Source organism: Leptonychotes weddellii, chromosome 5 (assembly GCF_054177405.1).
Source record: "Leptonychotes weddellii isolate Sample4059 chromosome 5, ASM5417740v2, whole genome shotgun sequence".
Taxonomy (NCBI): Eukaryota; Metazoa; Chordata; class Mammalia; order Carnivora; family Phocidae; genus Leptonychotes; species Leptonychotes weddellii.
In genome coordinates, this window is record NC_138373.1 from 109456722 (window position 1) to 109471933 (window position 15212).

The 15212-nt window shown below is 36.2% G+C and overlaps 1 protein-coding gene across 6 annotated transcripts in view; it reads left to right on the forward strand.

Moving 5' to 3' along the window:
- SLC16A7 (solute carrier family 16 member 7) overlaps positions 1-15212 on the forward strand; it is a 155484-nt gene that overhangs the window by 82106 nt on the left and 58166 nt on the right. For 5 of the 6 annotated variants that reach the window (XM_081821973.1, XM_006728632.3, XM_031018820.2 and 2 more), the window contains 2 exons: positions 891-1019; positions 3086-3329. The exons of the other annotated variant lie outside the window; for it this stretch is intronic. In XM_081821973.1, the coding sequence (XP_081678099.1) occupies positions 3116-3329 (214 nt within the window). In that variant the 5' untranslated portion in view covers positions 891-1019; positions 3086-3115. The remainder of the gene's footprint in view (positions 1-890; positions 1020-3085; positions 3330-15212) is intronic. 6 annotated transcript variants of the gene reach the window in all.

Consider the following 15212-nt stretch of genomic DNA (forward strand, 5'->3'; position numbering starts at 1 on the left):
CAACACTTTAGGATACATGGCCCTACATGCAAAGCAGGCAACTGGTTATTTAATTCAGAATCGACTTTTTCTCAGCTTTAATCTAGGCAAAGGAATGTCCAACCTAAACAAAATAAACTCTAAGTACTAGCTTCTATGTATTCAGCACAAGATTTAAGTTGAAATGAAAGTATTTGATGTATTAGGAATATCTGTCACCCAGATCTGATTAGGAAGTTTTAATTCTAAATCAGAAGATCCCTAAAATGCTTTTAGTCCTTTTCATGACCAGTCTATCTCATTGTGAGACATATATATTACTGATAATATTTCTTTTTTTTTAATAAGTTAGCCACCATACATTATATCATTAGTTTTTGATGTAGTGTTCAATGATTCATTAGTTGCGTATAACACCCAGTGCTCATTACAAACCATGCCCTCCTTAATACCTGTCACCCTGTTACCCGACTCCCACTCCCCTCCCCTCTGAAACCCTCAGTTTGTTTGATAATATTCTAATAATTATCTTTTAAACTTTCTGTTTCCATTGTCAATGGATAGTTTCTTTAACTGAATTTTAGAGTAAATTATTTAAATGAGTATAGGAAATTATTTGAGGGACAGCTAATGAATGCCAATAAATTTTCTTCTCATAATGGTAAATATGCAATCTAATATTATTTATTTTTTTAAAAAATCCTATTTCTTAATTTTATACTTATAATTTTTTTCTCATGCATATATGTTTGATCATTTTGTTCATACATTAACAATTCTATCAATGGATTGACAAAGAAATTTTGCTAATTATTAAAACACGGTCACAATATCCTGGGATAAATTAAAGCTCTAATGGGGCCTATGGAACTCAATTATACATGTAACCTTTGTTTTTTTCATTTCTTTAGATAATCCAGAGTCTGCTCTACCTCTCTCCTTTTGCACTACCTTCACATATCACTTCAAGGAAGAGTGACTAGACGTAAAATTCCACAGATAATCCAAAAATACCTGTTCAAGTTGACATCTATCAACAGGTAAAATTACACTTTTAATTCCTGCTTTTCTTGATTATTTCCATAAATAAAAGGAAAGACACAACAGGTATAAGTTGTGGAAAATATTACAGAGTTGTGCATAGGAAGATAACATGAGACCAGTGAGTACGTATGAATTGGATCTTGACTGTTGATCAACCCAAGAGTTGTTTAATAATGAACAGGTGGTAATCTTGGAAATGGAATTTTTCAAGGGTTAATTGGTTAGGGTCCACTCTGTAATAATTCAGTTAAGAGATCATAAGATATCAATTTATGTGGAAAAAACTAAACAGCTAGGAGATAAGGAAGTGAAGAGGCATGAATAGTGACTCTCAACCTGGAGTATGCATTTATAAATCAAGTCAATATGCTGGAAACAGATACAAAAGATTACATACAGAAATAAACTGGTGAAAAAAATAACAATATAAGAAAGGAGGATTAAGGAGAAAAAAAATAGCTCAATCACATAATCTTTTTTAAGGCCTTCAGTTTTCTATGAGCATAGATTCCTGTCTATACAATAGAAATCGCAACATCAACCTAGCTCATTAGTAAATTTCAGTATTCATATTCATAACATGATTTGAATATTAGTAAATTTCAATATTCATATTGATATGATATTTAATATATTTAAGATTATTTAGAAAAAATTTTTTGAAGTGGCTGAGAAGCAAATCATCCAGTTGTATTTCTAAGTGTTTATAATAGCAGATGTGATAAAAGCCTCAATAGTTTAAACTCATGAATTAATAATGAAAGACAGGTTCTTTTATGCAAACAGGAAAATTGCAGAGAACTTCTCTACCTATTTTAAATTTCATTTTTATCATTTTTCCTCTATGAATTTCTGAAAGCCAAGTCCTTTAGTATAACTATGGACAAATTAGAGAAGTTTAATGTAGAGAATATTTTCATTCATAATCTAAAAGGTGCATATAGAAGATCACTGAAAATACCCTTGATATAATTTGACAGTAAACAAAAATAAAACCTGTCTTTGTTTTCATAGATATCTGTTTAGTTTTTTGGTGGGTTTTCTGAAAACATGCAGCAAAATTAGTTTTTATTAACTTATTTCCCACATTATTTTACCAATAGAAAATTGTTTCTTTTTCTTCTACATTTCAACTGAAACATATTCACAAATAAAATGAGAGTAGCAAGAAGATATTGAAAAATGCTGGCAGTTACAGCTAAAAGCTAAGTGAACAGCATTACTCCACAAAGAAACATTGATTTTAGGGAACCAAGATGTTTTTAATTTAATTTCAGTTGTGTGAAGCTATATGTGATCATTTCTTCCACAGGAGAGTGAGTGCTCTTATACCATAAAGCTAGCAGCTAAATGTTCCTAGGCATATCCAAAGAGAAAGTCCTTTCTTTTAACAAACTATAACATACCATCTATTTGTTTGGAAGAATTTTATTGCTATGAAAAAAATGCATAAAATATATCATTCATTAAATAATAGGTAGCACCATTTTGAGAAGTGCAGTAAAATTAATTCATTAAAACCGGGTCTAGAAAATAGGTCCATGCTGAAATATTTTTAAGTATTCTCAATTATTAAAAGTAGAAAAATTCTGAAATATTTCTAATAATCTAATATTTCTAATAATTTAAAAAAATCTACTATTTAATTCTTTAAAATCTATCAGATTTGATCCATGGTCCTTTTTATTTGTAAAGAAAATCTTAAATATTTGGATTAAGAAAGTATTCTGTTTTTAAGTGATGACAGCTCCATTTTTATTATGCTTGGAATTCAGATAGAGGTAGCTTTTATTTTTGGGTTGGTACTTCAGTACAGATCTGAATTCTTTATTTTGAGTAGTTTTTATTTCCATAAACAAATTAAATGCTTCATTTTTTAGCCCAAAGCAAAGTTACATACCCCATTCCATTTTTTTGGTTAATTTTCTGAGTATAAGAGTATTAAAAAGTATTCATGAGAAATTATATGCTTATAACCATAAAGTATTATTTTGGTGACTATCAAGAGTAATATCTGAAAATGGAAATAAGGTTTAAACTATTATTTCATTTTTTTTAATAGATTACTTGAATCTCGAATAGAGGAACAGAAATGCCACCACCAGTAGGCCCCCCCCTATACCCACCTCCCGATGGAGGCTGGGGCTGGGTAGTGGTTGGAGCATCTTTTATCTCCATTGGATTTTCATATGCATTCCCCAAAGCTGTCACAGTGTTCTTCAAAGAAATTCAGCAAATATTCAAAACTACCTACAGTGAAATAGCGTGGATATCATCCATTATGCTGGCTGTTATGTATGCAGGAGGTAAGGTTTCTGGGAATAAATGGAATTCCAGATTAAGAAAACAATGCTTCCATGCCACAGTGTTTTACATTTAACGTCTTGGTATATTAAAGCTCTGTTTTTGTATTGTAGGCACTTAAAACCAACCAAAAATATAATTCCAAATGAATTTTTAATAATTTTATTCATTCTGCATCTTGAGATACTCACTTCATTCTTTAGTATGACTAGAGTATTTGAATGAGGATTTCTTTGAACAAAGTAAGGTTTACTAAATTATGGAATTTCCGAGGGAGGCACCTTTCCATTTAATCTGGAATAAAGTCTATACTATAGTGTTAGTATCGTTTCCTGCCATTGTTACAGTTGGTAGAAATGCTTTCATCCTAATGAGAAAGAAACTCCAGTTGCTGACAGTCTGTAAACCTACTAAGTACTTCACCTTCAGCTGCAAAAATGGAGTGTTATCATGTACAGTCCGGATCCATTCAAGTTCGTGTGATCAAAATAATTCCTTACCTCTGTAGTACTCATTAAGTATAACGTTTTTAAAAAAGATTTATTTATTTATTTTGGGAGAGAGGGGTAGAGGGAGATAGAAAGGGAGAGAGAATCTCCAACCTACTCCCCACTGAGTGCAGACCTGATGCGGGGCTCTGTCCCACTACCATGAGATCATAACCTGAGCTGAAGTCAGGAGTTGGATGCTTAACCGACTCAGCCACCCAGGCATCCCTAAATACGACATATTTAAATGTAAATGGTTGCCTGACAATTATCCTGTTACATTCCATATTCAGTTGAGGGTAACGTTCATGAGGGAGAACAAATCAAAGAACCGTATCACTTCTGAATGCTTAAAAAATGTAATTATTAATGCATTATTATGTCACTTATTTTCTTTAAGTCAATCTCAACAGCAGACCAGATGGCCTCTACATTTTTTAAAGTCATTATGTAAAATATTTAGGTTTTCGAGTTTTCATTTTTCAACTGGATATTTGACTTTAAGAGACAGGTGTAGACTCAGAATACAAGAACTGAAAGAAATTATACAAATCATCTACCACAATTTCTTACCTTACAGTTGAGGATAATATTGCTCATAGTGATAGGGGTATACCATTAGCAATAATATCCAATATTTATTAGTATTTACTTTCAGCTAAGTCCTCTCTAAATGCTTGCTATGTGTCATATGATTTAGTCCTCTTAACAATGCGTGAGATAAGTATTATTTTCTCTCCATTCTATAATTGAAGAAATAGAGACATGGAATAGTTTCCCAAGAACAACAGCTTATTAGTGGCAGATAGAAATCGAGACTCCAAATATTGAGTCACTGTGCTCTTCTGCCTTTCTCATATCTTCCTCTTTACTTCTAGAAAGTGAGAGAGCCAGATCTAGGCCAGGCCTTCTACAGACCTGATTCAGGTTCTACCCCTACCAAGGTCATTTGTCAGTGACAAAAACATAATATTTAATCTACAGGATATTGTTTCTTTATGGTAGTACCAAGGTAAAAATGTGATCCTCCAATGATCCTCTGTGTGTGTGTGTGTGTATGTGTGCGCACACACGTGTGCATATTGTTATGTGTTTTCTGCTTTCTATATGTCAGTGATTTACATTAATCCAGTATGTCTCCCTTGACGCTTTTTAGTTAGATTAAATGGATGCATTTCTGTTCCACTACTGGAAGGTATCTTTAAAATGCTATTTGAGTGTATCAATGAAAAATTCTGTTTCTAACGCACTTTCTGAGTATCTCCTTTGGACAGTTGCTTTAAGGATTCTGTGTTATTTCTGATGACTATAGAAACAATAAATACTGTGTACCTGGTTTTGTTCCTCTATTGCAGGGGTTAGGTGTTATTTAATAATGTTTTACGAAAACAACACACAAGTCATCTTGTCCTGAGCTCCAAAATATGCTGATGTTAAGATACATAGTCCCCCCCGCCTTTTAAATACAACTGAAACAGATTCCTCTAGTGAATTCATAGAAGTCTACTGAATTTGAACTATACAGTCATAATTTTATGTTGAACAGGTAGTTGACTAACTCATAAGCAAGACAAAAATTTGTATAACTTTTTTGTTAAGTCAAGTCTTAATTGAATTTAGTAGTTTAAAGCAAATAACTTCAAAGTCCCAGGGCCTCAAAGGAGTATAAGTTTACTTATTGCTCAAGCAGTGTTTCATCTGGTGGCTCTGCCATCGCATGAGACTTTGTGGTGTTTCCAAAATCTGCTCCACTTGGCCAGACAGAATGAACGCAAACAGCATGGAAGATCATGTGGGATATTTTAAGGGCCAGGCCTGGAAGGGGTAAACAACATTTCTGCACATATTCTACTGGTCAGAATTCTTATGCTGCTCTACCTAAAGACAGGAGCCAGGATTGCTGGCAAATGCAGGATTCATAGAGGAAGAAATAGAGTAGGATAGCATCCAGTAAGTCTCTGAGAGAGCTTGATACCCCAGCAATCATTCTTCATCCAATGAAAGTAGGATATACTTATAGACTTGTCATGGTCATATGATAGCCTTCCACTCCCTGGCTGGATCTACAGAAAAGTTTAGAATGAAGAATTACATAATTTCTTTTCTCAAACCATTAAATAAATAATATGTAAATCCCTATAATATGTATTTATTATTAAATAAATTTTTCAATTTATTCGTGTTCTTATTTTCCTATTTTTAATACATATTATACATGTTAAAAAAACACAAAAGAGGGGCGCCTGGGTGGCTCAGTTGGTTAAGTGTCTGACTCTTGATTTCAGCTCAGGTTATGATGTCAGGGTCATAAGATGGAGCCTTGCTTTGGACTCTAGGCTCAGCTCGGAGTCTGCTTGTCTCTCTCCCTCCCCCTATTCCCTCTGTTCTCACTCTCTCTCTCTCTTTCTTTCAAATAAATCAATAAGTAAATAAGCACAAAATAGAACTCTTTTGAAGCTCATTAAAAAAATGGTAGCTTGGGGGCACCTGGGTGACTCAGTTCATTAGGCATCTGACTCTTTGATCTCAGCTCAGGTCTTGATCCCAGGGTCGTAGTTCAAGCCCTGTGTTGGGCTCCATGCTAGGCATGGAGCCCACTTAAAAAAAAGTAGTAGTTTGATTAAATAAGTAGTTATCAATTCAGAAAAAAAATACCTTAAAATGTTTAGGTAATAGGGACGCCTGGGTGGCTCAGTCAGTTAAGCGTCTGCCTTCAGCTCAGGTCATGATCCCAGTGTCCTGGGATCGAGTCCCACATTGGGCTCCTTGCTCAGCAGGGAGTCTGCTTCTCCCTCTACCTCTGCTGCTCCCCCTGTTGTGCTCTCTCTCTCTCTGACAAATAAATAAAACCTTAAAAAAAAAGTGTTTAGGGTAATAGATGAAAAAATCTGTCTAAATTAAAGATCATTGAGGATTTTCTGCTTGTCTCAAGAAAACAAATGCTAGACACATAAAGATACTTATGTAGTAATTGATGATGATAATATCTAGGTGAGATCCACTAAGTTGCTGGAATAATGCTTAACGTCATTAGTCATCAGAACTGAGACATTTTGTTTATCATCTCTGGCCATGGAGAAAAGTCAGTAATTGTAGAAATTTTGCTACACTGTGGTCTTTCCCTTGAAAGTGGAAAAGCAGTCCTAGGCCCATGGCCCACAGGAAAGAAATGTTATTACCTGCCATATCCACTGGTTAATGGAGAACTCACTACATTTTACATGGTGTCTTATCTTGATAATCTTATCTTGATAATTGGTTTTAATCTTTTAGTAAGAAATAATTGGTACATTTAAAATTGTAATCCCAATATGAAAACAGTCCCCCTTATGTGCATGCAGATAATTTTTTTCAGAAACATAATAGCTATTTAGAACAAAAAAAAATCTGATAGTCTCAATTAATCTAAGACACAGATGTTAGTCCTATTACCAAAGTGGTAGTGTTTTTTCAAATGCAGTCCACAGACTTTCTGCTTCTGAATCATGTGTGTCTTGTTAAAAATGCATAGTTGCAGGTCTTCTCCCAAACCACCTTTTAGCAGAATTTCTGTTGGTGGAATCCAGAAACTTGCATTTCGGCAAGCATCTCTGAAAAACACTTCATGTACAACATAGGGATTCACTGTTGTAGAAGAAGATCAATAATTGATTTAAAAATATTTAAATTATCCTTTAATATTTAAAAGATCTCTATTTATAGAGGCCTTTTAGGTTGATGATTATAAAATAAATTCAAAGACCATAAGGTGAAAAGGCATATAGTTTAGTATGAAGTTTAATGAGGCTCTCTACCGAGTAACTGAAATACTCTGTTCCACCTAATGCTAATTACATTAGCCTAGAGAACATCTAAGATCTGACACCCTCATTAGGGCTTAGCACTCAACCTATTAATCACCACGGTGGGGTCACTGGGTAAGATGGAGTGTGTTCTGAGGCCTGGCCTGTGATGTCAGGACTGGAGTCTCTTGTAGTAATTAGGTGGCATCTGAGCCTTGGTAGCAAGGTATTATCTTCCCTTCTGATGTCTGAATTAAAAATGGAACTAATAAAAGGTATGCAGGAAGGATGGAAAAGAATGCAAATTATGTTTATCCCTTACTTCATCCTTAGAATAATGACATTAAATTACAGCAACCCATCTGGTCATCCATATGGTCTCCTGGAGTTCTAGCAAATTTCAGCAAATAGGTCAAACACAGTGGTCACTCCATTAATAAAGCACTAAGTAGAGGCAGAAAACATTACAAATTAAACTTTCCACATTGTTTAGATGGATATAGGGATTTATTTTATAAACAGTGATTACATAGGATTATCTTCTGGTACAATGTTTGTCTTTGTTACTCTATCGAAAGATAATGTGAACCTGCTTAGCTACACGATTACGGAATACAGATTTGGGGCTGCCAATCTCTGTGAGTACCTCATGTTATTTTTCTGGTGATATCTGTTATGACTTGGAAGAATCAGCTGTTCTGGAGGAGAGAGTTGGCTTTGTCTCCATGGTAACATATTCTTATGTTTTATGTGAGCAGTGACTGCCAAATGTACTAAGGTAAGGGTGATGGTTTGATGATGGAATACTTTACGCAGGGGGCTAAGCATCAGACCCTTCAGCCTTCTTTTTTACTGGAGGCCAAGAAGCAAAATGTTTTAGGCATGGGAGGTTGGTGGTCATAATATAGAACGTGTATTTTTCTATTCTTTTCTAAGTCTAAGCTCACTACATTATTTTGCTTTGTGCTCTAAATACATTGCTGAACAAAGGAGCCTACTAAAATAATTCATATGGTGCTGTCTCTTAGCCGCAGCCAAAAAAAAAAAAAATGTTCATTTCATTCCTGTGATTGAGATCTACCTAGGGCTTTCACCCAAGCTTTATAAAGTCCCAAAAGTACACTTGGATAGTCCTATGCAAGCAAGCAGGCTGTGCATCTTTTATACCTACACTGTGATAGACTTTTTTTAATCCATGAACATAGATATTGCTAATGTTTTCCTAGGAAATATGGTATAGTGTGGCAGAAATCATTTTGCTCACTGTATATTCATGTGCTCCTATATATTTTCCAACTTCCCTACACTCAGATGGAGACCAAGTGATTAGTTCTGACCAATGAAATAAGAGTAGAAGGATATATGTCATCCCTGGACCCCTGGACAAAACAGTTCCAGCTGGGGTGCATCTTCCTTTGTCCTTTTCTCCTGGCAGAAGTCTTGTTTCATATGACCTGGCTGCAAAGGGACGATCCTTGACCCACTGTAGAGTTTGAAGAATTAAAGAAGAAATTTTTATTAAGCTTCTGTAGTTTGTTTTAACAGAAAAACCTATATTATCCTGATCAATACAGACACAAAGGCTTAGATTGCTGTTTGATTACAATATAAATTATGTAGATTGTAAGCATGGACCAGAACAGATGAGGGGATGTCTTCAGTCACTTAGCTCATGTCATGAGAACATGAGGAGGTTTGTACATGGTTTAGAGCTCTGGTAGAGAAGAGGAAGGCTTCAGTGTCTCAAATGAAAAAGGAGCTGGACGTGGAAATCAGCATTGCCAGTTTTCGTGGGTATAAAAGTGAGAGGCAGGCACTTGCACTTCAAGGCACAGAAATAGGGATGAAATCATGCCTGTGGAGCTTTCTGTGATTAAATGTCTCTGTGTCCCTTCCAAGACAGGAATGGAGGGAGGCCTGGATCAAGGACAGATCTTGACTGTGCTTAGTCCTGACTATTCAGGAGATACTGTCCTTGATAATTCAAATAATTTGGGATTATTGCTAAATTTTATTTTCAGCAGAAAAAAATATAAGAAACTTTATTTAAATCCTTTTTGATCTGTGTTCTTTAGACAGTGAACGTTTCACTTACCAATGTATACAAAGAGCCTACTTATTAATTTATGGCCTGGTAAGAATATCTTTCCTGATTTTGGACTTAAGTTCCTCTAAAATATGTTATTGCATTATTACATATTCTATGCAAATGTGTTTTGGTTGCAAATGACAGAAACCTGAGTCTAAAGGGAAATGTTCCTGCGTACAAATCAAAAGCGGCACAGAGGTACCAGAGTCTTCCAGGTCAACCAGCTCCACTGTCAGGCTGCTCTTTCTCCTCTCTCCTCTGCTTCTTACAGTGAGGGAGCTTTGTTTATATATTTTGGTATACTTCCCCTGACAGAGGGAAGATGATTACCAGCATCTCAGTCTCAAATTTGACATGAGACTGCCCCTCTTCCCTAAGTTATAATCTGACAAATGCTAAGGAAGATGTCTAGGATCTGGCCCACTTTGCATCAGCCCCTGGAGGTGATGGATGAATGAGGGGCTAACATTGGCAGCCTGAGTGGAACTATATACTTGGGACAGGAAAGGAGCAGTTAATAGAAGGATGACATTCTTCCCAGAAGAGGGAAGGTTTGTGAAGAGACGAAACAAGCAGTGCTCGCTACTTTACTATTTTTGAAGTAGACGAATATATGATTTCCCGAGAATAAAGTCACGTATTGCTTTTTTACTAATCACTCAGGGGTAACTTTAGATTTAGATAGTTTCTTTATAGCTAAGTAGCTAGTTACATATATGTCAAAATGCATATTCTATATTTAGAAACTCGATCGTGTAATGAAATGTGATACTTAGTACTTTCTAGAGGACTCAGTTGCACTTACAAGAGTTGGCCCCTTGAGTGGAGCTTAACTATGGAAAATCCTGGGATCTCAGGAGGGTTTATTAATTGTTTACTAGTCCAGTGAGAGGCAGAAGAGCATTGTCATTAAAATAATGAGCTCCAAAATAACAGATATAAAATGTGGGCTTGGCAACTTTGTGGCTTGGGCCACCCATTTGACCTTGGATCTTCAGTTTCCCCATCTGTAAAATCATAGAAAAAAATATATGTGTATGTATATACAATATCTACTGCTCAGAGTCATTGTTACGAACAAATGATTACAATGTGTATTAAGTATGGAGTTGCATGCCTAGGGATTTTTTGTGTTTGATTCATGGGAATTTTGCCCATTGTTGTTGTTATTGGTCTTGATATTAGCCATTATAGGATGAAACCACAGAGTAGGTACAAGGAAGATAATAAGTCTGATTAGAACAACCTGTGCCGGGAAGATTTTTAAACAGAGGGTAATGTGAGAAATAAATAGGTCACTACTCAGTTCTAAAAGAAATTCCATGGTGTTTACTCATATTTGCTGTAGCATTTCCCTATGCCTCCTGCTATTCAGGTAGTGGAGTGGACATTTGTCATTCTTTTGGGCTATCATGTACCTTTGAAATCCTTCCTATGTTAGGGGATTCCAGCTTCATGATGTCTTGCCTACCTGGGTAAAAAGCCAGAAAATCACTTTCTCGGAATTCCTTGCATCTAGGGCACCCAGGCCCCATCAACCTAGTGTAGGAAGGCCAGGTTTGATTCAGAAACTACTGACATGAAGGAACAGATGCTTCAAGGAATACATACAGGTGAGGTGGTTACAGATAATCCATGATCCAGAAGCAGCATAAAAGTGGTGTCACTGTTGGAAGTCAGTAGGATGTGCCTACCAAATCTCAAATTCATATGCTGTATTTGGGTATGGAGCTTTTAGGAAGAATTAAGGTTAAATGAGGTCATAGGATGAGGTCCTACTCCAATAGGATTGGTGGCTTTAGAAGAAGAGGAAGGGAGATATCTCTCTCTTCATTTTCATATACCTGAAGCAAAGGCAGTAAGAATACACAGCAAGAAGGGGGCCGATCTCACCAGGAATCAAATTGGCTGGCACCATGGCCCTTGGACTTCCAGCCTCCAGAACTGTGAGAATAAATTTTTGTTATTTAAGATGCCCAGTCTATTATATTTTGTTATGGTAGCACAAGCTGGCTAATATAGGCAGCTTCGGACTTTTCTTAATCTTCCTTAATATTCTGTGAGTTACTGTCAGTCCTCACTGAATGTGTTCTTTTTTTTTTTTTTTAAAGATTTTATTTATTTATTTGACAGATAGAGACACAGTGAGAGAGGGAACACAAGCACGGAGGAGTGAGAGAGGGAGAAGCAGGCTCCCTGCCGAGCAGGGAACCCGATGCTGGGCTCAATCCCAGGACCCTGGGACCATGACCTGAGCCGAAGGCAGTTGCTTAACGACTGAGCCACCCAGGCACCCATGAATGTGTTCTTTAAGTAGTATAGGTATATAATAGTTACATGTGAGGTGAAGTTCCTGAAAGGTCCTACTGAGGTGTAGCATGAATTACTTTCCTGAACTATACTGATTAATTTGAAGACTATTTCTGTGAATATTTATTTCAAAACAGGGAACCATTCTATGCCCTCTCAAACAGCATTTGCATTAGGATTGAGAATATGCAACAGCTTTTTTTTTCAATGAACTATTTTAAAAGGACCTTATAAAAATAGTAATTAAATTTCATTTTTTCATATGCTGTGAGTGACTTAAGTTTGATGGATTATGGCAGAAAATTTGAATATCCTTTGATTACTTCTCTTTTTCTTTCTCTTTCTTTCTTTCTTTCTTTCTTTCTTTTCTTTCTTTCTTTTCTTTCTTTCTTTCTTTCTTTCTTTCTTTCTTTCTTTCTTTCTTTCTTTCTTTCTTCCTTCCTTCCTTCCTTCCTTCCTTCCTTCCTTCCTTCCTTCCTTCCTTCCTTCCTTCCTTCCTTCTCATGGCAGTAGTGACTTTGGCAGAGTAATTGCACTATTCCAGAGAGGTTTTTAAATGATTAATCTAGATGGCTGTTCTTGTGTAAGTATTTGCTCAGCTGGTTGGAAATAGATATGCACATATGGGGTTCATAGATCTGACCTTAAGATGGGGCCCCTGGCTGTGGCAGAGACTCTGGTTCAGCCCAGTTAGTTCACAAGTATTTGTGATCATCAGAGGTGGGGATATGTGGGTAATCCAGTGTCATAACTGGGGAGAAAACCCTATATAATTTCATTCATTCATTTATTTATTCTACAGATACACACTGGGCATAAACAATGTGCAAAGTACTGGCTTGGCTCAGGAAAGCCAGACAGAGCCATCAGACACAGGCTGGGCTTACAGGATAATAAATTTTATTTATTTAATTGCAGTTTTCAAATATATAAGTGAGGAAGCACAGTAGTTGCCATGAAACTATATAGAAAAGAAACAGATCTTGGGGCGCCTGGGTGGCTCAGTTGGTTAGGTGACTGCCTTCGGCTCAGGTCATGATCCTGGAGTCCCGGGATCGAGTCCCGCATCGGGCTCCATGCTCGGCAGGGAGTCTGCTTCTCCCTCAGACCCTCCTCCCTCTCATGCTCTCTGTCTCTCATTCTCACTCTCGCAAATAAATAAATAAAATCTTTAAAAAAAAAAAAAAAAAGAAACAGATCTCATAATGCATGATCAGGAAATGTTTCTTTCTGAACTTGAAGGATGAAGATGCAGCATTAATAAAAGGAAGGAAAGTATTTGAAGCAGAGCAAATGGTGTGAGTGAAAGCCCCAAAGGGGGAAAGGTCATAGAGAGCTCTAGTAGCCCAAAGGAAGTGAAGGTGATTGACATATGATAAAAAGATGGAGAGAAGTGTAGTTCATGGCCTACAATCCACTGAAATTATCCTAGGTAACATATTTTGTGTCCTTGCAGACACAAAAGAAGAGAATCAGAAGATGGCCATTTGGATACCAATATCACAACTTTGGGCACTCTCCCTGTTTTTGTTCTATTTTAGGATCATAATTCTGAATGTGTTAAAACGCAGTTGGTTCTCATTATTCACATTAGTTACGTTTTATGAAATTGCTGTGGACACTGAATCGGTGAATATTGAACTCTTGCTCCTAGGGAAAATACAAGGTTAGGTTCCTCTGAGCCCCTGCTCATATTTTCATCAACTGATCAATATATAACCTTGTTTTATGTGTGTTTCTGCTCAAAGACATCTTATCTAATAGTTGATTCATTAACATTGAATTCACAGCAACAGCACTGTAACACATGCCTGAATGAAGCTTATGTAACATATGTATTTTCTCTATAAGGCACAACACAGCCTTCTTGTGCTGAGGAACACTAGCCCGTACTTAAGGCACGTGGCTGTTAAGACCATTTTTAAACAGCAAAATCATCAAAAAAGTACACAAATGTGGAAAACGTGGCACTAAATAAGGAAAAGAACACTTGCTTATAGTATGAGAACTGAAATATGGCAGTGTCACCTTGCTTGACCTTGGGAACTTGCAGGTCGGGAGGTTCCAGTTTTTCCCCACTTTGCACATCTCTGTGAATGACTATGAAAGCACTGCAAGTATTGATTTGGCAGTTACAAATAAATTTTAGTGAGTAGGCAAGTTCACCTAAATATGAAATCTGAAAATAAGGAGGATCCACCCTACCTGTAGACTTTTTCTGATAGAATTGCTGTTTCCCATGCTGTGTAAAATGATTTGTAGTTACCCAGTGTTTTTATTACAGTTGTTTTATTTACGTTAGCATTTATGTAGATATACATTGATTATAACTCTAGATTTTACCAAAGTTCTCCTAAAGGAATACAACTTTCTCAAGCTATTAAAGAAATAATAATTACGCCTAGAATCATCATAATCACTAGAAGGGCATTAAGTCTAAAGCTTTGGAGAACTGCTATGGAAGCTTTGGTAGATTTTTGAAGACTGATGCTAAGGTGGTGCTCCATAGCCTTGAATGATTCTGATAAGCATGTGTTCTGCAAACTCTGTGTATATTTGACGATTGTAGGATTTTCTTGGTTCACATTGTTCTTGTTAGGCCTCACCAACTCATGCAGTCAGTGATTGGATTAGAGATTCATTCATAGGACCAAATGGAAGCAACCTATATATTTTCTCAGCACCCCCAGGAATGAGTATACACTCCTAGAAGGCTGAAAAGAAATAAGCCCAGGAAATAGAACTCTGATCTACTTCCGATTCATCCATTCTCTTCAGAAAATAACTAAAAAAGAATCTGTAAACAAGAATATGAATGAAATCTTGATAATGAACAAAGGGGAATAAAGGGAGAAATGTGTGTGTTAGTGATTTGGAGTTTCTTTCAGATTTTCCAAACTTCCACCAGGTAATCCAATGTTCATAACTGTGACTTACATTGATATAGGAAGTATAAGAATCCTCTAGATACCCAAGGCACTTAAAGTATCATTTTAATATTAATTAACATCCTATTAATTAGGAGAAGAATTCAGAGAGTAAGTTAAAAATGTTGGAGATTTTCTCTCAACTGGTGTAAACTGTCATGATACTACTGGGCAGATGACGTGGTATGTGCTGTGGAAATGAAAGTTGTGAAATCCATGTGGCATGAAGAACAGACGGTTGGCTGGCTATTTGACTTTTGGGCAAGAACAGGGCTACAGAAACATTGAA